This window comes from Tubulanus polymorphus, chromosome 5, assembly GCF_964204645.1.
Source record: "Tubulanus polymorphus chromosome 5, tnTubPoly1.2, whole genome shotgun sequence".
NCBI lineage: Eukaryota > Metazoa > Nemertea > Palaeonemertea > Tubulaniformes > Tubulanidae > Tubulanus > Tubulanus polymorphus.
Window position 1 is genome coordinate 18,911,357 of NC_134029.1, and position 25,884 is coordinate 18,937,240.

General features: G+C 40.4%; 1 protein-coding gene across 1 annotated transcript in view; it reads left to right on the forward strand.

Moving 5' to 3' along the window:
* LOC141906288 (uncharacterized) overlaps nt 1–25,884 on the forward strand; it is a 46,161-nt gene that overhangs the window by 17,281 nt on the left and 2,996 nt on the right. The window contains exons 2-4 of the mRNA XM_074795534.1: nt 835–904; nt 17,891–17,987; nt 25,413–25,538. Coding sequence (XP_074651635.1) covers nt 17,928–17,987; nt 25,413–25,538 — 186 coding nt within the window. The 5' untranslated portion in view covers nt 835–904; nt 17,891–17,927. The remainder of the gene's footprint in view (nt 1–834; nt 905–17,890; nt 17,988–25,412; nt 25,539–25,884) is intronic.

Genomic DNA, 25,884 nt, shown 5'->3' on the forward strand with positions numbered 1-25,884 from the left:
TAGATACCACATAGCCTATCAAAATGCAATGGGAACTAACACATGGTAGTTTCGGAGTTTGAGCCTGAGTCTAAGAACCTTTGTCGCTTGTGGCTTTTTTCAATGAAATTTTACTGAAAAAAATTCAATTCGTTACTGATAGCACTTTTTACAGTTTGACAGCCCTGATTGCTTTATTCGTACATACGCCTGGATGATGTAAATTTTGAATTTTTTGACGCCTTATAAAACGTTACCATTATGAAACCTAAACTATGCTAAACCATTCAGCGTCATTTTACAAACGACAACCGTAAATCGATGTACAAAACGTCACAGGTCTATGTGTACACATACAAGCTATTTGGCAAAATATTATTGATAAAGATGTAGAATGTCTTCCTGTGATTATATAATGAGCTCTATTTGAACATCGAAATGTTATATGCATTGAATATCATTAGAAGACGTATTGTAATAGTAAAGGATATATGATTATATCAGAAGCGCAGGCATCAATAGAAATGATAAGTAAATAGGATTATTCAGTCAAAATGGCTGGATGTATACACGATTTGGAAGTCTGATATAAAAGCAAGACCCTGACATGGGATGCTGGTGGAATGACGAAGCTCTACGATCTGTGTAGGGCCGGTGTGAATTTCATCGGCGGCTAACACAAGCGATCAATATAAAAATGTGTAAACATATGATTTCAATATTCAAATGTTTTAGAAAATATGTTCGATATTAAGGGTATGCAGGTTTCATGAGATTGACAATTTATAATAGCCGCAATTTATAATATAAGACGTCAAATAATTTATTAGAATTAATTTTCTTGTAATATTTCAGATCACTATGGATTTACTAAGATGAATCGTATGATCGAAATGGATTTTATCGCATGCACTATCGAACATAGGTAAGTTTATAACCGGAATGAACAATGCGACTGATACAAAAGAGATCATTAACCCTTTCAGTGCATTTCATCGGTGATGGATTTTGCGAGTACACCGCACTGCGGTGTATTGATTTAATTAGTAATTAGTAAGTATCTCTCTTGAAAAATGGCAGCACCTGTCAAACATAGTGAAATACTAGTAACTAACGATACACCGCGTCAGGTGTAGACGCACTATTGTGGTATTCCCGTTATTCAACACACAAGGATGGAATTTTTCAAAATTTTTAAATTATCTCCAGCACTGTAGGCTATTAATTAGTCAGCACTGAAAGGGTTAAGAACAACTATTCACACGAGTGCCAAATGGGGACAAAAGTCGTACTAGACCGTAATATTGCTTTCGACCAGGCTTATAAGATAGAAATAATTTTTTTGTTCATCATTCATGTATCTTCCGAATGAATAGAATTACTAAGGAAAAAAATCAAAAAGAGCGAAAATTGTATCGAATTGAATAAAAATGATGAAGAAACAAAGAACACGATAGGTAGAACACAATATCCGTGTTGACGCGATGAGGAGAGAATCCCACAATGATAATAAAAAGTCCGAAAATGAAACTTCGAGATAGTAGTTTATTTCAACGTTTCGACTATATCCTAATAGTCATCTTCAGGAATAATGAGATACTACAGAAATTATGAGATATATATACAATCCAGAGACAAAGAGACTAATTCAGTTTGTATCATCTCTGATTACTTGAATTAGTCTCTTTGTCTCTGGATTGTATATATATCTCATAATTTCTGTAGTATCTCATTATTCCTGAAGATGACTATTAGGATATAGTCGAAACGTTGAAATAAACTACTATCTCGAAGTTTCATTTTCGGACTTTTTATTATCATTGTGGGATTCTCTCCTCAAACAAAGAACACTAACTTTTCGTAGATAATGAGACCGAACATAAAGATGGAAATATCAACGAAAAAAATCTCTTTTTAAATCATGATGAAGACGTTACCGAATTTTTTTTGTCATTTGATGTTTTGTCGGAATTCCTAGTGACGCATCTGTACTCGCTAGTAATTAGAAACAAAACCCTTTACGTATTTTTATATTACTCGTCAAAAGTTGCCGACGAACTGGAAACAAGTTTTTGATTAGGCTTAGATGTAATCTGATGCTAGGGTCTCAAAAACATATATTTTTTTGGTGATGTACTGACAGTCGAGCACAACTATTTTGAAGAGTGTGAACGAAAAAGTTAAGACCTGTTCCAATTTAGACATAAAAGACAACTGCTTTGAAAATGTCCTCAAATTTACCATAGATTGATGTATCCAGATATAATGATAAACTGCAGTTATCAAAATTGTTTAAATATACAGCCAGGGACTCATAGATCTATCGTTTAGATATAAATCTCTAGTTGAAATACCCATGGCGACATCTTGCAGTGCAAGTTATAACTAAGTGTAGCCAATTTAGCAACGGACACTCTGATTTGGCCCGTTCCAGAAAAGGACCCATTTGGACCGGTCTAACTAGTGGTAGTGTGAATGCGGCTGGGGAAAATTATCTCAGAGCATGCCTGAATCAAATTCAGCCCATGCCTAATTAAAGAGCAGGTTTGCACGTAAACCACTTTCTAGACAATGCTATGAAAAGTGAAATGAGTCACTTCAAAAATCCTGTAAGCAATAATTTAAGCCACGCTAAAATTTGGCTCGGGCCTGGTCCATATGAATGGTTGGATCTAATCTGGCACTGGTCAAATTTGACCCGGCCCAAAAAATGCTTAGCGTGATCGCGGCTATAAGGCTTCAAATATCAGCTTTAATTTGAAGTCACGAATTCATCGCTTTCAATTCTGGGCGCGGATTTTCGCGAATTTAATCTATTACTTCTGGTACAAATCCTGAATGAATGAAATATGTTTTCGCGATTGAAGCTGAACCAGAGTAAGGCGTTGTAACGCATTCGTCACAAAACGAACGGATACAAGGCTTCCTAATATGGATCTACGCCGGCGCTCGGCGATGTAGCGTTGATTAGTGGGGAAAAAAAAACGCCCGCAAAGCTATCGTCGCCTGAAGAGACGAACGAACGTCTAAAAACGATCATCTATAATTTAATTACCGACAGTCAACGAACGTTTACCTTACATTTGTCGACTCCATCCTTTTTTCCCTGTAAGAAACATTTCGGTCGATGCTTTGATTGATATGTACGTTGTATTGAAGATATACAGCTTCAAGTATTGGATAATACATTACGGATGCTTTTGATGAGTTATACAATAAATGCATCCAGGTAGTTGGGCGCACCTTCCTCTAGGTTCTTTGTAAAAAAAACCGAACATGGGGAAAAAATGAATCGTTTATGGAAGGAAATACAATTTCTTATTGAGATGTTTTGTGTATAGTATTTCCCGTTGATAATGATTATAGCCGCGATCACACGAGCAAATTTGGCCCGGAACAACTGTTCACGCAGTGGCTCACAAATAGGGAACATGCCTGTCTGGCCCGACCAAAACCAAAAATCAGGCCAGAGTCAAAAGCCGCGATCACATGAGCGTTTTTGGCCTGGGACAACCATTCACACGGGTGCCAAATGGGCCCGAGCCTGTTTTACCCGACCAAAAACGGACCAGGCCCGAGCCAAATTTTAGTACCAGACAAATGATTGCATTTGAATTGCAACTGGCACCAGAAATGATCCACTTCGCTTTGAGCATTGTTTAGTATCGAGTGAATGGTTTGCGTGTGAACGCGCTCTCCAATTAGGACAAATTGGCCCGAGCCTGATCCGTGCCAATTTGGTCCGGGTCAAATCGTCTCCTGTTTGGCCCGACCAAAACCAAAAATCAGGCTCGAGCCAATTTTTTACACGAAACACTTTGCTTTGTTTGAGCATTGTTAAGTATCCAGTGAGTGGTTTGAACGCGCTCTCTAATTAGGCACGGACCAAATTTGACTCGGGCCTGATCCGGGCCAACTTTGGTGAAATCGTCTCCGAGTGATTGTGGCATATGTCACTGAACTTCAGTTTTTTGTAGTAAAGATTTTTTTGTCATTCGCACCACTCCATATTGACATCTGTATGTATAATTAAAGTATGGCGTAGAGTGTTTCAGCAGACGCTCTTCACCGAGGAGTATCTTTATTTCCTTTTCATCGCCGACGACGACTGTGACAAGCCGCGCTATGTGTGCGCGCCGTGTCGTACAAAATTCGGCGTCGTGTCTCTCGACACATAGCCGTCATCTTTCCAGCTCGTTACCCGCGACGATTGCTTTCATTTGGGGGTAGCTCGGCGATCATCAGAGATTAACGAATGAACGTCTGTCGCGGCGGTTTATATCTGATCATCGCGGCGTTTGGTTCTACTCTCATCGTCGTCGCGAACGCGCAATACACTGATATACGCGGTGGACGGTAAAAAATCACTTTTTTCATCGCCGTAAAAATTGACATTCGTTATTTGTCCGGTTTTGATGTCTGATCCTATTATCGGGCGAGGACGAGACACTCGTAATGATCAAATCTGATAGTATAGTCGTTTGTTTTTCGCCGAAGCGTCGCTATTTGACGTATGGCTTCGCGAACGTCGCTTACTTTCTCGGGTATTTTGTTTATCGAACAATCGCGGATGATTTTTGTTTTTGTCGGTAAAAGATACCTCGGGAATTTTGGGGAAGTAAGCAAACTAAAACGGAAAACAATGTAGATTTCTTCAGTAAAACAAACGCGGAATTCCAGACTTTTTTTTAGTCAGGGACTTTTTTGCCCATCTTGAAGTGATTTTTGCTGAACCTGCGGTAAAAACATGCTGCTGCTGACCTATTTACTTTCGTTAACGAAAATAGGAATTTGACGAGTTGTCTTTGAGGATTTGTAACAACGGAGTTATCAATCATCCGTGAAAGCGCGCGGTAAACGCATCAGCAACTTTCACTTACTAAACCTTCCAGTGTTATCACGAGAACAGCTCTCCACACAGCGGCCCGTATTCATTTTACAAGTGCTTTTTGTCCTTGGAAAACTAGTTGGAGTACATAGTATGGTACATGTTTCAGAGAACATGGGATTAACAAAAACAAACTAGTCGCAACCCGGATTAGATAGTTCGGGATTCGGGGCCCACTGAATTGTCAAATTTCAAAAACCCCATATCGATTAAGCCCAACGCACACGGCAAAACATTTGTTTTGCCGAAACAGAAAACACGTTTTTCAGAAAACGTTTTTTGCTCGTGACAAACGTTTTTCAGTTCGGCATTTTGTGTTTTGCCTCCCCCGCACACGGTATAACAAAAAACATCAAACACGTTTTTTCAAGAGGAAAAAACGTTTTTTCGGTGCCGTGTGCGTTGGGCTTTAAGAAGCAGCAGTTATCAAAAGCCCAATGAACAAGACGCAGGGAAACACAGAAACAGGATACAGGATTATGTTTCTGAGTGTTTCCCTGGATTGTGTGTGTTTATGAGAAACGAGAAACATAGTTTGGGGAAACGATGTTTCTGAGATCAAACATGTTTGATTCTGTGTTTCCCAAGTCGTATGTACTTCACACAAAAAGGGTTTTTTTTTCGTTATGATTTTATACCTGGTTCGTACCTGGGTCATGTGGTTCCTGTTCTTGGAGCCGCGGATACCACTGAGGTTTGAAAGGTTACAATGATCACGTCTCCGTGGCAGAGGCAGTCTAGTGAGACTTGTGGTGCCATTATCGTTGATGTAGAGTCAGTCACACTGTCTCTAGCTCGTTTAGCTGTGGGTGGAAATGGTCAGTTATCTAAAGCCGCGGACACTCTGGGCGATTTCGTCGGCTGACGAAATCGCCGCCGATTTTATGACCGATTTGATCGCCGACAGACCCGGACACTGGGTGATTTCGTCGGCGACGAAATCGGCGAACAGCGCCGCTTATTTTGAAACGACCAGTTGAAATCGCCCAGTGTGTCCATTGACTGTCAACATTATTGACTGTGAATCTCTGAGGCAATGTTGACCACTGATCAGCGAATTGTCTGGTAAAAAATCATCTCAAGAGAGGTTACTGGTCTGTGGTATTGCAGCCAGATTGATAGCAGTTGCTGGATTAATGAAGGAGGGGGTATAAAGTATCCAAGCATTAGGGACAACCTTGATAAAGTTTTGAGAAGACAACCCTTATAACTATTATCTTTCTGAATACGAATGTAATTATGAAATGCACAATGTAACAACTAGCAACTCGAACAATAGGCTTAACTTTTTTCGCAGCAAACCTGAGCATTTAGGTTCAAAGTTATACACGATAAATGTTCTATACATACGAAAATGCATTCGCGATAATTTAATAATTCTCTCGAGTGTATTCTAAATCAACATGCAGCTTGTCGCAGTTCGGCTTAAGAACTGCGAACGCTTTTATTGATACGTTTACATGTAATGCTAAAACTTCTGACAATGTGTCATATGAAGTTCAGCGCATTAGTTGATATGGGATCCCTTATCAGCCGAGCTGACTTGGTCAACTAGTAATTACTGTCATCGCATATCCACCAACGAACGCCATGCGCGCGCTGCGGTTTATCTTGATCGTGTATTACAATTAGATTATACATCAATATCTACGATGCGCCTTTGATCAAAACTTTTAACGGAAGCTCTACGCTGAATTTCATTAACAACGCGAAGCCGATGTTGTTAACGAGACAAAATTACTACATAATCTGTGTTATTTCAGGCCGCATAAATACAACGCCAAAAATGCGCTTCATAACGCGCATTTTTGTCGAATTTTTTTTGTCGGCAATATCTTTTCAAGAGTTATTACCCCTAACCTTCATTTCCAGACATCATCCTAACCTTCATTTCCAGACATCATCTCTTCATAGATTTATATATCGAAAAAGGCCGATTATATGTGATTCAAATTGAGGACTTATTAACACATTCATTGCCGGCTATGAATATACTCGTACTTCTGCTTATGTCACCAGCGCCACTATGAATATACTCATCGTTGATTCTTCCTATTTACAGTTAGATATCTGGCACACGGGAATGACACAAACTCTGCCCCATTCTCAATGCTCATTGGTCAGTTTGGACCTGACTTTATAAAGCTCCATTGACAGCCTATGAGTAAATTTGTGTTGGCAATTGGGGGCAGCACTGTATTACCTTAATGGCAACGAAAGTGCTAAGCGATATCCTGAAGCTCGGCTTTGTTGAAGCAGGTTGAGTTGTGCTGGTTGACTTACACTAGATTAGCTATGCTGGTTGATGGAAATGAAGATCGCAAGCTAGTTTTCGAGAACCCCTACGCTAGGCGAGTTTTGTCACTAGCAACAAATTTGCAACAATATCCTAGTGCAACCCTTGACGTCGACAACAGGATCAAGTGTGCTACTAGATATTCGGTGACAAGATTGGCGCTTTAATCGCTTAGTGCAAGCTGACTGAGGACGCGTCATTTTTAATGCCATAAAAATCAGCTAATCATCGCCGAGATAACGAATAAAACCAACAGTTACTTCTGTAAAAACAGTTTATTGCCTTACAGTTTCGAGGTTGAAACTAAACCTCATCATAAAAAAAATGGTCATCGACAAGATGAAAATCCTGCGCCATCCAAAAAATGGCGATCTAAAATGAAGTGGCGCAAATTCGGCCACAAATGTGTACGGTACAGCCTAGAAGAAACTTAATATAACTCCATTTTCGTTTGCGTTTAGTTTTATATCGTTTAAACCGCGCTCTGTTTCGTTTAGTTGCGAACACGTTCGACACTCGTCAGGGACGTCATATTTCTCCAATTTCTCAAGTGGAGCAGTCGTAGTATTAGCTATCAACTTTTTTTCTATGTGTATTAGTTGCGATTATTCGTTGGAGGTTTCGTCGTGTTTTCATTGATAAATGCTCTCCTCCCCGCGTAGAATGCGCTCGATAAATAAGTGATACATAAGCAATAGCCTGATAAATCGATATCTATCTCTGAAGAGTACGGATAAATATTTCTCCCCAGCGGCAAACATTGTGGTAGTAAACGGAGCCGAGGATTAGATCTCCGTGTTCGTCTGTTTCGAAAACAGTTAGTCCGGTTGGAATGTCGGAAATGGGTGCGGGTCATTGAGAAGCTAAATGAATCATCATCCGTTTGTATTCCTGGATTCCTCTTTTATACGCAATCCTACCCTCTCTCTCCCTTTCCCTCTCCCTCCGTCTCCTCTATCTCCTTCCCTCTCCCTCTCTCCCTCCCTCCCTCCTTTCCTCCCTCTCCTCTTATATCCCTTTCTCCCGCCCGCCCTCCATCTCTCTCCCTTTCTCCTTCCCTCTCCCTCGTTCTCCCGCCCTCCATCTCTCCCTTTCCCTCTCCCCTCCCTCCCTTTCTTTCCCTCTCCCTCGCTCTCCCGCCCTCCATCTCTCTCCCTCTCTCCCTTTATCTTTCCCTCTCCTCTCTCCCCCTTTCCCTCTCCCTCCATCCCTTTCCCTCTCCCTCTCCTCTCTCCCCTTTCCCTTTCCCTCCATCTCCCTCTCTCCCCCTTTCCCTCTCCCTCTATCTCCCTCTCTCCCCCTTTCTCCCTCTCTCACCTCTCTCGAGCTTTCACAACCAAATGATTCAATTGCATTGATGTATTTTTTTTAGCTCGTTACGCTAAAAGAAAGGTTTTTTCACCGCGCTGCGATGTCGACGTGATACCTGCTTAGACGTGATACCTGCTTAGCGTAGATTTATCGAATAATGGTTGTCATTAAAAATGCCTAATGGTAGCTCGCATCTTCGCAAAGTATCTCCCTCGAGTAAAAGCAGTAAGCAAGCGTGGCATTTTAGATCGATAAAGTCTAAGTTTGCCAGTGAACAGTCACATGGCATAAAAACATCTGGTTTTAAAGACAATGTTAACTCTTTAACCAAGGGTGCATATACGATTCTTTGAAGGAGTGGTCCTGAAAATTGGAATGGGTGTTTAATTTGAAAAGGACAGACTTTGCAATATAAGTGCGAAACTTGGTATGGGCCTCTGACCCACAGAAAATAGTCCATCTGGTCCACCACCCCTAAATTCGGCCCTTGCTTACCCTGGGCTTAAAACTGTTAATTGATTTAGCCCTATATCCTAATCTAAGGTGGGTTTATTGGTCGATTGATCTGGCAAGGATCAGAGTCAGAGTTGAGGCAACATACTTCAGATACACACAGAAAGACCTTTAGCCCCAAGTTGTAACTTAGAAATATGCAGCATTTCTAGGTAACTTTAAAAAGGTAGTTAATACAAGAAATGTCTTGAAATGAAGTGATGAAGATGTGCAACTCAACCTTGAGCTTTTTTCGTAGACAGAATTCCCATGAGTTTTTAACATTTATCATATAGCCCTTGGAGTTGAAACGTAGAAATGGTTTAATTTAGGGGCACACGAGCGTATTTTTTCGCCCGAAAAATTCGCTCGTGTGGCCACTCACGGCGAAGACGATTTCGTCGGCCGACTCGATCGCCCGGCGAATCGCCCGTATCAAACATGTTTGATATTTTCGGCCAATTATTTACGCCGGCGATCGCATCGCCCGCAAATTCGCTCGTCGAGTGATCCATTTTTATCAACCAATAGGATGCATTGTTGATATCATGCGATTCGTTTATTCTCTCCCTCTTAGTGCCAGTCGCTGACCGAATTTCGGTTTGATCGCTATGTGTGCCCGCTCGTATCGGGCGTATAATTTCGTCGGCGAATTCGCTGGCGAATTTAATCGTCGCGATCGGGCGAAAAAATACGCTCGTGTCCCTAGCTTTAGTGAACGAAATGGCACCGGATTCCAAGTGATTATTTATATCTATATTTGAAATGTGTTTGTACCCGCTGCAATGCGCTTACCACTTTATGAGAAGCATATCTCGCAAATGGAAAAATTCGATCGCGAAAACAATGGGTTTTCGCTTTGAACTGCTGAAATTGTTTTCGCTTTCATCTGCAAGCGTTTGAGCGGTTTCATCGAGGCGAAATTGTTTTCAATTTGTCGGCGACTTTTGACAACGTCACCGGCATAGCGATCATCATCGGTTTGGTATTTTATTGAATTGCCAATAAACGTTTGATCAAAGATCTCGCTCGTGTCACCGCAGACACTCTCGGTTTGAACGCTGTTACCAATAATTCATCCAACCTAACGCTGCTACTGCATTCTCAACCTCCCCTCCCCTCCCCTCCCCTCCCCTCCCCTCCCCTCCCCTCCCCTCCCCTCCCCTCCCCTCCCCTCCCCTCCCCTCCCCTCCCCTCCCCTCCCCTCCCTGCCTGCCTCCATCCCTCCCTCCTGCCGCCGCCTTTCCACAGCATTTTTGCATGTTGATAATAAAAAACCTTTGATGAATAACCTAAAATCATGAATATTATTTGAATCACTCTAAAAATTTTAATTTTTCTCTCACAATAATGCCGCTAAATAGATGGAGAGTTTATGGAATAAAATTTCATACATATTGTTATTTTTTATGGGAGATGTGTGCACGTAGCTTTGAACGGGTCACGTGATCTACTCGTAGGGAGCCCACGACTCGGTGTATTAGTGTCGATGTGAGCGCGCTCATGTCCAGTCGTTACGGCTGATAGCAACTGGTCGGCGATTATCGCTGAATTCGATCTGAGTGCAACCTACGATAGTCGCCTCGTAAGGTCGATCTGAGCCCGGCTAAATGTACTGTCGCTGATGTCTTTCGAAGTAGATAATTTTTGATGGGTATATATCGAAATCGATGAGTCTCGCCTTAATACGACTTTATCAGATTCATATTCGTGAAGGCTATGATACTGGCGATCCCTGTAGTGCTATCATACACGCGCTGCGCAAGACTGCAACATTTTATCCGTTCATGTAGATGCTCGCTCACTCAATCGCTATAGCAACTAAGTGTTAATTGCGGTATGTTGTATGGCTTTAAAAAAGAATTCCACTCATATTTTCTCGAACTGTTTGTTGATGGGTAGTGGGAGTGGGTGACTGCTGAACTCATTGAGGAGTGTGGTTGTTGGTTGTATAGCTCATCACCGTACTGGAACAGTTGTGGTTGTTCGGTAGTAGGGACGGACGGACGTAATGCTACTTTCTTCGTTCATTTCAGCTGTCGATTCCCGTTTCAAAAAGACGTTAATTTCCAGTTTAAGTTTTTAAAATCTTGAAGGGCAACAGGTGGTTCCGATATTCCCATCAGTTACCCATGTCAATTCAACATGTAATAGTTCAGTACCAGTTTCAGTACGGTTGATACTTCAGTACCAGTAATAGTTCAGTACAGTTATGTATCAGTACCGGTGATAGTTCAGTACCGGTGATAGTTCAGTACCGTTGATACTTCAGTACCAGTACCAGTAATAGTTTAGTACCGGTGATAGTTCAGTACTGGTGATAGTTCAGTACCGGGTACCGGTGATAGTTCAGTACCGGTAATAGTTCAGTACCGTTGATGCTTCAGTACCAGTAGTAGTTCAGTACCAGTAATAGTTCAGTACCGGTAAGTTTTGGCGCTGATGGGGCCAGTTGTATAGTGAAAGCTTCAATTAAAACCAGTCTTAGCACATTTTGATTATATCACTAGTACAAAGCATTTGAAAAGACTAATCGTTATGAATTCTTGCCTATTCTGTTGTAACGAGCTAAGATTTTGAGCAACGTGTGTGTCCTGCTAAGATATGTCATATTTATATAGTTCGTTAGAACTCGGCTGGCCTTCGTCTAGTTCGGTCTCGTCATGTTTCAGTTTCAAGTCCACGATATTTACGGTTGTTGATAAGATCATCGCCGCCGAATGCGCGACGATCCGGAAATAGCTAAGCTGACATTTACCCGTTATTATTACGAGACGGGAACCATTACCGTTTTGTATGTGTCCTTCGGTTTATCTTCTACGAGCCATCACGAGCATGTACACGTTTTATGATCGGGTCATCTTCGTCTTATATCGTGAAAATGTTATCTATCTTACCTATAAGGTGGTCATTGGCCGCTGAGGAGTTTCGAATCTCGTGCTAAGAATTGTATTGCTATACACCAATAGAGTTAACCTTTTCAACCGTAACAGATGATATAGGCCTATCAATGATTCGGTCCATTTGCCATGTGTTACCTAATCACTGATTACACTATGCTATTTAGAATGGTCTAAAAACAGATTGATTGTTCACACAAGTGGAAAGTCCGTTCTAGGTTGGGACCAAATTAGTCATTTAGGGAACATAGGAAGTGTGCTGCCCTTAGCAGCCTGTAGCCAGCACTTGCCATTTATATGTGACTCATGTAAATGGACATTTTAGGACATAGTACGTGACCTTGTGAGCACCCTGGCGTGAAGTTTTATGGGGACACTCCCGGGGAAGATTATGAAAAAATGTCAGGAGACGCATTCTGAAGCTAATAGCTGCTTTGATATCGTAACTAGTCTGAAACTGTTTTGTCAATGCAAAGACAATAAGATTATCTATCTATCTGTCTGTGTATGGCCTTACTTTGTAACCTGCTCTTATTGCTCTTTAACCCTTTCAGTGCTGGCTAAAAAATACCCTATAGTGCTGAAGATAATTTGAAAATTCTGAAAAATTCCATCCTAGTGTGTTGAATAACAGTAATAGCACTAGCACTATTGTGCGTCTACACCCTGGTGCAGTATATCGTTAGTTACTAATATTTCACTGTTTGACAGGTGCTGCCATCTTTCAAGAGAGATAATTAGTAATTACTAATTAAATCAATACACCGCAGTGCGGTGTACTAGCAAAATCAATCACTGATTTGTACACCGCACTGCGGTGTAGACGCACTGAAAGGGTTAAGATGACCGAATTCCACAATTTGTTTCCATACACTGCAGCGTCAAATGCCCATTATCGAAGCAGTGCAAGGTCATTTCGTGTTTTTTGGTAAAATGATAATCCGTCTGTCTGTCTGTCTGCTGACGATTGTAGGGATTGATGCTGTTATTTTTTCTGTGATGACGACGACGAGGATGAGTGAGGATGTATTCCGCTAATGATGCGTGTAAAGCATCTGTAACTCCTAATGCACCAGTAAGTTGGGGAATGCTATCGGCTTGTTACAGCGAACGACGACGACGGTGACATATTTCCTCTGTATATCTCGTCTCCGCTGTAAGATGGATCACGTTTGCCTGTGCAGAGTATATCGAAAATAATGTCGCTCTTATTTGATTAGTTATAATTGATAGCGTTTATTTATTCTTAATTGAAGTGCAAGTTGATGAAATTACCAATTTCGACACCTTTTGGATGACCGGTTCTGGGTCCTTAATACATCACTTATTTTCCTTAACCCTTTCAGTGCGGTGTATGAATCGGTGATTAATTTTGCTAGTACACCGCACTGCGGTGAATTGATGTAATTGGTTTTTAGTTTTTATCTCTATACAAGATGACAGCACCCGTCAAACATAGTGAAATATTAGTACCTAACGATACACTGCACTGCGGTGTAGACGCATTATAGTGGTATTCTTGTTATACAACACGCTCGGGTGGAATTTTCACATTTTCTCCAGCACTTAGGGTATCAATTAGTCCGCACGGAAAGGGTTAAAAGGATAACAGTATGAAGTAAATCATCAAATGCCTTCATTCTAGAATAAATTCATCGAATTACATAACTTTGTTTATCAATTGAACTTATTGAATCCGATTGATTGACATTTTTTTGCAACACCCCGTATGTGGAACAGCGAAGCAGCTGCATATTTTCTCTTTAACGATGCTGTGATGCATGTCTTGTTGTTCATCAATTATTTATGGAAAAAATTCGCTATACTAGCCATATACTAGCTAATCTTCAGAATTCTACCTCTAAACGTTCGATATACATGGCGCACTTACTTCTTTCTGCGTATTTGTCATTTCATGTGTCTTGTAAAGCTTTGTCTATGCGAAAAGGCCACTCATCGCTTTGATAACAATTTAAGCTGTGGCCTTTTACGTATAACTTTTGCTTTGTTAGTTCCCATGCGTTCGTTCATTACCTAAAAACCCACTTACCCTAAGTATTATTTTACAGTACTGGTAGTCTCCTGGGGGTTCGTTACTTTTAGAGACATGTTTTTAGAAGCTTGTTTTTACTTAAAGGATTACCCCCTGTGCAGTGGAATAATTATTTTGAAATGTTTTAGGCACATTTTTGATGACAGGCACGCAAAAAGTGCAATTTTAGGTCAGGTCGTATTATACCGTAGTGAGAACGCTATCTGTTTCTGGAAGGGACTTACCTCACTTGCTACAGTAACCGATGAGAGAGTCATTTACGCACGGGTTCGATTCTACCCGGGCTTGGCAAGGACCAGTTTATCCAAAGCCAAATTGTCTCCATATGATAGTGGCTTATTTAGAATCTGCTGTCTCCCTCCGTTATAAGTTGATAACAAATGGAGGATTACTATCAATTCAATGATAAAGAGTAATGAGCTAATGGGAAATCAGATCGAAATAAATGAAGCTCATTTTGGGTAACAGTTGATTGGAATCACCTCAGCATCATATAATCGGCTTCGAAGGGACTCGTAGCTGCCTTCTGCACTATAAAAGCCGCGATCACACTAAGACAATTCGGCCCAGACCAGGCCAGAGTCAAATTTGACCCATGACCCATTGATTAATTAGACAGTGCGTTCGCACATTGAGTCACTTTTGGAACCAGTTACAACTACAGGCATTAATTTGGCTCGGGCCATGGTCCGACGTATTTCCGTCGAGTACGGTACCCTTTCCTATGGGTTTTGCCAATATTTTCTAAATTTCGATTGATCGCCAATGGTTTTTCTATGCGACCCTGCCTTGCGGTATTGCATCTAGCCACCAACGAAATCCGCCATCTTTTTTGCTTGGCATTTTTGGTCAAGCCAAGTTTGGCCCAAGCAAAAAATGCTCATGTGACTGCGGCTATAGCCCAGCACCATCGCTTAAAAGCAACGTACCCCACGGATACGGATAGAAGATTTTTCCAAATAAATTGGGGAGACCCGGAATTGCGGCTTCGGCTAATAATTGGATCCGGCCCTTCGAGACTATATTGTATCGAAAAACGCCGTCGCGATTGAATTAATATTGAAACAAGAGCGCGTCGGGCGGCTGTCTTTTTAATTCGCTTAATTTATTCGTTGATTCGCGTTTATCGATACCTCGCGGGTAGAGACAGTCGACATAAGCAATTAACGAAACATCGTCTGTCGTGCAGAGATTGCGAATCCCCGTCGTCGTCGTCTCCCCGCGTATCTTGTCACAGAATCCTTGCGCACCGAGGGAGACGGAAAGAGAGGACGATTTTATTCATAAATCTCGTCTCTGCCTTCAGGGGGGAGATGTTTCGCGAAGGTGTTAGTATTACGCGGCGGACATTTGTAATCAATTCCTCGGGCCCCCGGAAGATGTATGAATCTGTTATTCCGTGTTGGTTCTGTAAATAATGACCGTACACACTCTTGGTGATTATTTTCCGGATGAGGCGGTTATTTTTGTGGTTAATCGATTTACCACTTCATGTTGTCCGCCAAACCATCGACTTGTACTACTACGACCAGGATCCACATCAGCGTATGTACGCGGCAGCCTACTAGAGCAATATGGGTTTACTTCGGTCAGGCAGATAGTACAAATTAAGCCACGATCAGCGTTTTTGGTCTGTACTAAATTAGGCCTGGAACAACTATTCACATGGGTAAAATATGGTCCCCCTACCTGTTTGGCCAGACCAGAAACACCAGGCAAGAGTACAATTTGTGTTTAATTGCTACTGGTTCTCGAATTGTCTTATTTTGCTGTGTTTAAGCATTTTAAGCGCTCTCAGGCAGACGCCAAATTTGACTTGGGCCTGATCTGGGCCAATTTAGCCCGGGCCAAATCATCTCCATGTAAACACAGCTTACATCTACTAGGATGAGGATCCGCATCAACGTTTATGCGACAGCATACTAGTGCAAATCAGGTTTACTTTGATCATACGCATACTACAAATTAGATGAACACAACATTAGACACGGGAGGCTGCTTGCAAAGACCTCAAATTGACCATAGATTGCTTACAATCTAAATAAAGATCGAGGAGAACAGATTTGTCGTATATTTGCTGTATAGGTACATCTAGATATTCCATCAACAGAACATCCAAATCACATTTTATAAGCATTTTTGGCGCGGGCCAATTGTGGCAGATTAGGCCCAGGGGTACCAAATGAACCCGTGCCTGTTTTACCCGGGCCAAATTTTAGCATGGGTCAAATCATTGCTTGATTATGATTACTGGTCCTGGAAGTGACGTGCCTGGCTTCGTTTCAGCAAAAATTCACAAAGACTAGTCTTTATGAATTTTTGGTTTCAGGTATAATTAGTGATTTACATGTGAACACACTCTGATTAGGCACAGGTGAAATTTGATGGTCTGATCTGGGCCAATTTTACCCGCGCCAAGTTGTCTCCGGATGATAAATTAATAGCTCCTGTATTTTTGACACCGTTTATATTTTATACCGTTTTAAATGGTTACCGAGTCTCTTATAGCGAGATTAGGTTCAACCTTAGATTGTAAACTTAGATACCCTTTTCCATTTTAACCTTGATTTTTATCACGAACCGGTTGCGATTCGTGAACAAAAAAATTATGGTTTTTATTCTTGATTTTTGATGTGTGTTAAGTGTTTAAGGTTACCTGTATTTGTGCTAATAACCTGTGTACTCTCTCAACAAAATGCACTTGAGGACTCTGTCGACATCAAGAGATATACTTGTGTCAAGAATGTGACCTTATTTACTCGATCAACTCACCTCAATCTAAAAAATGATTTACTCTTTAAGAGAGATGTCGACGACAATGAGAGACAAGTGTTTTTAATGTATCGATTTACTTAGTTAAAAAATGAACCCAAAGAGTACCAATACATTGCTCCTATAGCATATATGATTTGAATGGGCAAAATTAAATCTACGATTGAATTAGAAGAAATATTAGTAGTATAGCTATAAGGGGGGGTTCTGGCACAGGCAAACATTTAGGCTAATCAGACAACCTTTTGGGCAAATCTGGCAAAATTTTCGGCAAACTTTTAGGCAAATTCGGCTCGCATATCAATTTGTTTGATGGCTTTCCATTCAGTCGACTTAGCGAAAAGTTTCACAAGTAGTAATGGCCTCAATCCGTTTTCAGGTAAACATCTTTTTTTCTTCATCTTAATGAACAAAAACACAATTAAGAATCACAGGATAACATCATTTGAAATAAATCTAAATAAGAAATTTCACACACCAAAATATAACAATGGCGATAAATATGTCATGAAAGTCTCCCCAAATGATTAGAAATGTCTTCTAAATGCTTATCCAGAATTTTGTCGAGTTTGCGGGAGACTCCCAAAGTTTGCCAGATTTATGAGGTTTCCTGAAAGAATGCCGGATGTGCCGGAAACTTTGCCGGATTTGCCTGAAAAGTTGCCTGTGCCAGAACCCCCTTATAGCTATACTACTAATATTCATAATGTATGAAAATTTTTATTTATTCTATAAAAACATATTACCGTCATGTCCTGGTTTGGAGTTGATGGCAGGGTGGCCACTGACTTGGCAAACTCAGGGAATCAGAAAAATCAGGGAAAACTCCTGATTAATTGTACTAAAAACCTGGTAAACTCAAAAAATTTGGATGATGCTATTCACCATATGTTTCTTATCAACGCGTGATTCAATGAAAAATGTATGGATTATTACATCTTAAACCTAGAAATTTCCGATTCACTGGGTATTTTGTGTAATCACATGATAAAAAACAAGGAAAACTCAGGGATTTATAAATGGTAAGAAAGTGGCGCCACTTATCATCGATAATATGGAAGTAACACGAATTCAAGACGCTTCTTGAGCTTTGTAAACCTCAATCAATACCAGACAGTGGCAGAGGGGATGAGAAGTGTTTCTAAGATGCTATTTTTGTTAGTAAGGTCTAATTATTTTTTTGTGATTTTTTTTTTTAGTATCTTTAGATGCAAATATGCCGTGCAGTAAATCATTATGACTGCATCTTTTGAAGACAGCTACAGAGAAATTGACCGATACCTCCAAGAAGCACAGGTATGTATTCATACCACTTGGTATGTTTCGCTACTACAGTTAATTGTCCTTTTAATCTATTATTATTCATTCCATTTTTGGCTTTTTCGCTTCAATTTTGACTTTTTAAAGTATTTTGTTCAATCTTAATTTCATTAATAAGGAAATAGTCGACCTTTCCCTTTTTTGATAAAATCAGGCCCAACACTGCTTATGAGCAAAAGCGTTGGTTTTTGCAGTGTGAGGTATTTTTGAGTGAGTTAAATGCTGAAGCCAAATGCACACGATGCAGGGAAACATGGAATGTTTGATCTCGGAAATATTGTTTCCCTAATCATGTTTCTCGAATGTTCGGAAACGTGTTCCTGTCTCCTGTTTCCATGTTTCCGTGCGTCATGTGCGTTGGCTTGACCGAGGGCTTTCATTTCAAGATGAGCAAAAACCTTGCTTGTGTGGCCACGTTTTAATTTTTGTCCTATTGGCTTCTTTTGATAAGTCGTAGCAATAACTCTGAATCTAAATCAAATGACTGTTTAAAATGTTTCAGGGTGGCCACTATCCTAGAATTCAGGGAAAAGTCAGACAATTTTTTTTCTCAAAAAAGTCGGGGATAGTCAGGCAATTTCGTAGAAAAGGTAAAAATCAGGGAAAATTGTTGAGATTTGCTAGACTATGTCTTACGTATTTGACTGTGTTATTTGGTTGAAATTCTTAGCAAATCGAGTCAGAGAAAACAGCGTACGTGTCAGGCACTAGTCGAGGAATAGTCAGGGAAAACAACGTACATCAGGGAATAGTCAGGGAAGATGCATGTCAAATAAGTGGCCACCCTGGTTTTCAACAATCTGGGATTTTGAGTTAATCTTTTTGTTTAGTTTTTCAATTCGATAAACCCTGAATTCGAGATTGATTTATTGATTATTTGCAGTGACTCTGAGTAGCTGAAAAGAAAATGTCGCCTCTTCATCCCGCTTTGTCCGGCATATTTTTCTAGATACGTCAGGTTGAATTCTTTGTCTGTAGTTGTTTCCTATGTACGTATCTTTCGAAAAAACTTAACACACACCGATTTATTTTTTTCTGCTTTTAATTGAAGGATTTGTCGTGTAGATCGTGTAGGTAACAACTGAACTCTTAATATTTTTCTCTTCACCTTTTCGAAAACGAATTCATGGGCTAAGTTTTATAGACGTGCAGATATTCATTATATAATACCGGTATCAATCTGCGACCTTGAAGCACCCCTTCGGACATTCGTCGTCATCGGTTGAAATTTCGATGATCAATTTAAGGAAAGTATGGTGATGAAAGCCTTGGATCACATGACAAGACGATCTTGCCCAGGCCAAAATGGACTGGATCGAGCACGAGTCATACAATAACCATTATCTCGATACAAAATGTAATAAAGCAAAATAAATCACTTCCAGATCCACTCGCAATTCATAAGCAATAATTTGACCTGTGCTAAAATTGAGCAAATTTTGGATAGGCCAGTTGGACCAGATCTAATTTGGCCGGTGCCAAAAATATTCGTGTGATGATGGCTAAATGATTGGTATTTGAAGTTCATTCGCATCCAAGTGTCTAGCGGTAGCAGATTGATAAGTAGGGCTCGTTGAAATTTATGATCTTAAATTCCAAAAGGCCAAGTACTGTGTTTGGAATAGTCCACAGTGACATAGTATAAATTATATCAAAAGCTGGAGCCCAATTTCTATTATGGCCCTGAATTCAGTCTATAAAACCGGCCTGTTTTTATTTTCATTTATGATTTTCTCTGAGTCTGGATAATTTTTCCATAAAATTGCGTATACATTCAGCAACTGTTTTTCTTTCTTGCTCGAATTCTAATTTTCCATCCGCCCGGTTTCCACACATCTCGGCGAGCGGGATTCATTTCAATTTCATCAATGAATGCAAATAGCATGGAAATTGAAGATGGTACAACCTCACGCAATTAGTCTACGCAGTTAGATCTTGGCGTACAGTCTGGCATTGATTTTGTTGTGTATTGACAGAGAAGCAGCTTTGGCCGTTTATTTTCCAATCAAGGACCATCGAGAGAGTACGGATTCTCCGATACAAGCACCGAGTCAGTGCGTAACATTCGCCAGACGCAGCCATCCAAGTTCGGCTGTAGTTGAATAATGATTAATTAAAATGATCATTATATCCTGCGGTTCGTCCACTTTTGGCTGGGATTTGAACCCGATGACATTGAGCAGCCACTGTACGAATCGCTTCCCGAACAGACCCAGCACGCGTGTAGTTGTACAGCTTTGCTCCAAAGAATAATGTCAAATTTCTGGAGCAATGAATCTTGATCTAAATACGAATCTGCCACTCACGAGTGGACCGTACCAATCAGATCGCCTGATATATAATTCATTGATCTAAACATTATGCAATAAACCTGACTAAATGAAATGTGATATCTGATTGGTTGATAATGACATCATAGCTATGTTTTGCAAACTACAATATGCGCATCAGGTCTATCGGCCCCTTGGTTATTGAAGTTAGTCGACTACTTATGAAAGTGAAACCGAATATCAGTTAGTCGGAACTTTTAGTCGAGAAAAAGTCGATTCACTGTAGTTTGGACCTAATTCCAAGATGGCTGACACACTAGTCGACTAGCTACGAAAACCAAAGTTCACTCAGTGTTTCGTAACATGGCACAGTATCGATACCAACATGTTTGAATTCCTGCCTAGGGAGGATGCCTACTGCTTAATGAACCAACCTCATGGCTATGGATTACAAAAGCCGCGATCACATGGAGACAGTTTGGCCCAAGATCACGGATCGGGCCTGATTAAAATTTTGCCTAATTGGAGAGCAAGTTCAGACGTTAACCCCTCACTCAATGCAGCGAAGTGAGTCACTTTCAAAACCAGTTGCAATTCACGTGCAATAATTTTGCACGCTAAAATTTGGCTTGGGCTTGGTCTGAAGTGTTTGGTCTGGCCAAACTGGTACGGGCCCGTTTTGCACCCATTTGGACAGTTGTTCCGGGCCCGATTTTGCTCGGGCCAAAAATGCTGGTGTGATCGCGGCTATAGTCTGCCTCATTCCAGATCTTTATATCTATGAATACGTGATTTATTTATATCTTTATGAAAGCAGTTGCTGTTTTTGTGCAATTATTTGAATATCTTGACGCGAATCTTTTACTGCTTCACGAAATGTCAATATCGATCCTTATACATATACGTATATATAACACGCATCGCATCGCTTCACCACGCCCACGTGGTGTCGGTGAGAGGTAAGCGCGCGCGCGCTCTCTCTCTCTCTTAGCTCTTATCCACCAGATGAGCTTAGCTTGAATGCGAACAGACTCAGCAACAGAAGATATAGATATATTTAGTTAATCCTGGTCTTGTTCGATATTTTCAGTTCAGATGTCTAGCCGTCGCGATTCTATTGATGTTCACTGTTCGTTCATTAATTTGCATGAATTCTAATCTCTAATCTAGTATTCTAGTAGTTTTTAGCCCACTTGGGACTTTAGTCCCAGCGGGCTAATGCGTTCACTTGTCATTTCGTCCGTTTGTCCGTCCATAGACGGAATCCAGTTATTTTGGGAAGTTTGAAGACGCTTCAATGTAATGTCTTGATATTTGGGTTACGCATGTATCTATTGTAGACCATTTTTCAGCCCAAAAACTGGCCCTGTCAGAATCAAGATGGCCGACTGGCAGTCATTGTTGTTCGCCAAAATCAGCACTTTTTTTAAATTTTTGAAGTTTTTGAGGGAAATTTTGAAGAAGCTTTGATCAATTACCTGGATCTTTTGTATACATTTGAATTACCCAAGGGCCCAGCAGCATAGAAAAATTGGGTCGATCATACTCAAGATGGCCGTCCTATGACCTTTTTAGTGCCCAAAAATGTCAATTTTGGCCGGAATTCTGAGTCCTGTTGCTTCCTACTGAGACAGGTATTTTTGATCAGCTAATTATGACGCAATTGGCAGCCATCTTGGTGTCTTCAGTACTCATTCGTAGGTGGAAAAAATGTTTCTCCACATTATATTGATACCTAAGCATATTGTGTTATTACAATCAATTGGAAAGTTGTAGCCCATAACATGTTCTATGATTTTGGGGAGTTTCAAGGACATTAGATATTCTATATGGTCACCAGGGGGCGTTGAACAGTAGAATAACTTAGTATTTCCTTATTAGATTGGTACCTAGGCATATTTTGTTACCATGATCAATTGCAAAGTTGTAGTTCATGACATGTTCTATCATTGTGGAGTTTCAAGGTCATTGGGTTTTGCATATGGTCACCAGGGTATGTTGAATAGTAAAGTAACTTAGTATTTTTATATTGAATTGGTTACGAGGCATATTTTGTTATCACAATCAATTACAAAATCGTAGCTGCTGACATGTTCTATGATTGTGATGGGTTTCAAGGTCATTGGTTTTGTATATGGTCACCAGGGGGCATTGAATATTGAAATTGTTAGATTGTTGAGCATTTAAAAACACTTCCCAAGTGGGCATGGTGTCCCTGGACACCTAGTTCTTTTTAATTGGTTTTGTATGCTTATATCATCGACAAATATAATATCTGCAGTTTAGGCGATGAATACTAAAAGATAACGAATTATTTTTTGTCTAACTTCACAAATTAAACTTCGTTCACTGGATTTTAGATAATGTTTGTCCTTTCGTTCTTAACATAAGGGATGTGTTTCCCAGTGCCATCGTGTTTTAGAAAATGAAATGATATTGCTTCTGCAAAGTTAATGTAAACAGTACTGTGGAATTGGGTCCAGAATTCAGTTTTGCTGTTCAAAATATTAAATCAAAACCTGTGGCTGCAGTTGCTCTAAAGTTGGTTGGAAATGTAGATAGTTGACATAGTGCCAATTAAAACTTCATTGTTGATGTTATTTATCCACCAGTTATCTTTAACCAACTTTTGAGCAACCAGCCCCAGAACATAATTAGTGAAAATATTTGAAAACAATGTTTGAGAAACAGACCCTATATTCTGGCATGATCATTATGGTTTTAGTCGAATAGATGTACAACATATGTTTTTTGAGTCTCCGAAAAAAGAAACCTGTTAGTATATATTTCGTGTGTCATAATTTCCTGAAAGTGATGTAAAATGTGATTATCAATCAAATCTGTGGAAAATATCCTACAATGAGGACATTAGAGATGCTTATTTCGCGTTGCGTGCTGAGCTTGCTTACATCACTCATTCCTACAACGGTAATAAAACCAGATTCAGAAATGCGGAAAAATTCGATACATTTAGATTTTTAAGTGCGTGTCCAATTTCGGTGTAGCCTTGACTTTATCGGCTTTTATATAGGCGCGCTCACACGACGAAATTTAGACCGGTCTTAATTTGGTCTGGTCCAATTTAGACTGGACCAAGCGTTCACACGGGCAAAAATACCATTCCAAACTAGACCGGTCTAGTTTAGACCAGTCTAATTTGGCACGGTCTAAAAGAGCGAACCAGGTCCGGACCAAATTTTGGACTGGTCTAAATATGTGTGTGGACAGAAACTGGTACCAGGTCCGGTCTAAATCATAATTCTGAATCTCTGCGGTATAGATGTCGCGATTCTACGGCAGAGTGTGGGTCCAGTTTATTAAGTTTTAAATGCTTTTATTACCGTTTATATAATTATTCTTAACTGTTTTTCCTCCCTATACTATGGAAATGTTTGGAGCGTATTTCGTATTCATATATCGGGATCATCATCCGTTTTACTGCCGTGCTTTGAACCGTGTCTAAACGACACATAGAGTTTCAGCGTGATAGAATAAAATCGAATTCACAAAAATGTCTTAACCTGACAAGAGGATCGAATTGGTCAAATGAAGAATGTCTTGCTATACTTCGAATCTGGAAGCAAGACTTCATCCAGACGCAATTGTTTATTTAGTAGATGGCGACATCTTGTTGGCCCGGTAACAAGCGATTTTATCACCGCGTTTCAAAACACCGTGTGAACGCTCACCAAAATTTGGTCCGGTCTAAATTTGGACCGGACCAGGTACGGACCCATTTAGACCGGTCTAACTAGTTGTCGTGTGAACGTAGCTTATGATTTTATCATGCGCATTTGAAGTTTTGCTGCGGACTGAAGACTCGGCCTTACTAAAGTAGAGCCCATTTGATTCGAATCATTTGGGACAAAAAAAATTCATCCGGTTCATGGGAAATCTGGATTTGAAGTCGTTTCCTTGTAAATTAGTGAACAAATAGACTGTAAATAGTGTCCCGATTAGTCCAAAATCTGGATTAAGCTGATCTGGATTAAGCAAGCAGGTTTGACTGTACAAACAAACCTTGTTGTAAAGCATCTCCATATTTACAATGCTACGATGAGTGTATATGGCTTCATGGTAAATGGATGGTACTTTATTTATGAAGCCATATCGTGTGTCATAACGCCCGTTCGGCACAGTTAACGATACCCCGGTAATCTAATTACTCTATTTGCCGGCTTTGTTGTACATTTGATCTCTAATGTAGTTTCACCCGCTGTGAGAGAAAATCAACGGGAACACGATATTGCCGTGTTTACAGTCATCACCGTCAACGACGGAGAAATATACCGGCACGATGTCGTCAGTGCCGCTGTACTGCTCGGATGCTGAGCTTCAGTACAGATGACAGATTCGTCACATCCTTGCTTGCCAGGGCTACATTGCCTCCCATTGAAACTCACGCCAACACAAATCCCGGCAGCAGACTCTACATTGGTCTAGTACACTGCCCAAGATTTCTTCAGGCAGACAGGTTGCTACTGACCAATCTATGTATTAAGCCAATCAGATGCTATATTTTTCACTGGCATCTGATTGGCTTGATATATAGACTGGTGGCCGCATAGCGGCAACCTGTCTCCCCAAAATGGGTTTTCGGCCACGGTTTATGTTAGCGTGAGCTTCGGTGGGAGACAATCAAACCCTGGCAAGCGAGGATGGATTCGTCATGGCCAGACGTACATGTATATTTGTCAATGCGGCTAATTTGATTTGTGCTAACAATGAAATTACGTCTGGTACGTCTGGTCTGGTCGGCTGGCCCGGCTACGTATGACATATATTTATTCACCACGGAATGGAATTCGTGACAGTTTTGTGTCAATGAAATTTGCTCTTTTCTGTCTGCCTGGGCTTACACGACCACGCATATGTTTATTCTGCCAGAGCGTTTGTTCGTTTATCGCGTTTTACTGCTAGATGATTGAAGCAGTACATCATCATATTCTATAAACTGATTCAATTGTGAATAATTGCCCGATGAGGTATTTAATGAGCTTGAATATTTTTACATACACTCGTAATTAGGTTTCAATTGTTGTCATCAATTCAAAAAAGAGATCTAGGACACGAGAATGCGAGTGCAGTTTGCCTTGAATAATCGTTTGCAAAATGATGTCTATATTTGTAGAATGAACTCGGGCTTGCGTTTGACGATTTGCCAGCAGACCTCCCTCCGTGGCCAGATCCTCCTGATGTCACGAAACCCGACCCTGTGATATCGGAATCGAAGGACACAAGACCGAAACACGCAGTGGTACGTTTTGATTCGTTCTGTCGAACAGAGGTGGCAGCACATTCTAGATATCATTTGCAAGGATAAGATGCGAAACATGTGAAAAAACTGAAGTTCTGTAAAATAAATTGTTATGTGAAAATGTGAAAATTTTGAAAAAATTCTTGATATCAGAAAAATGTTCTATGTAGTTTTCCTCATGAGAAGGCTGTATATGTTTTATCTCTGGGTGTATATGTTTTTTCTCTGGGCTCCGCTTTGACACTAGATAGTTCATAGTACATGCACATGTTCATAGTCTAGTGTCAGTCATGGATACCCTAATCGCGGGTCAGAATTGCCATAAATGCAGTTCTAGTGTAAAACC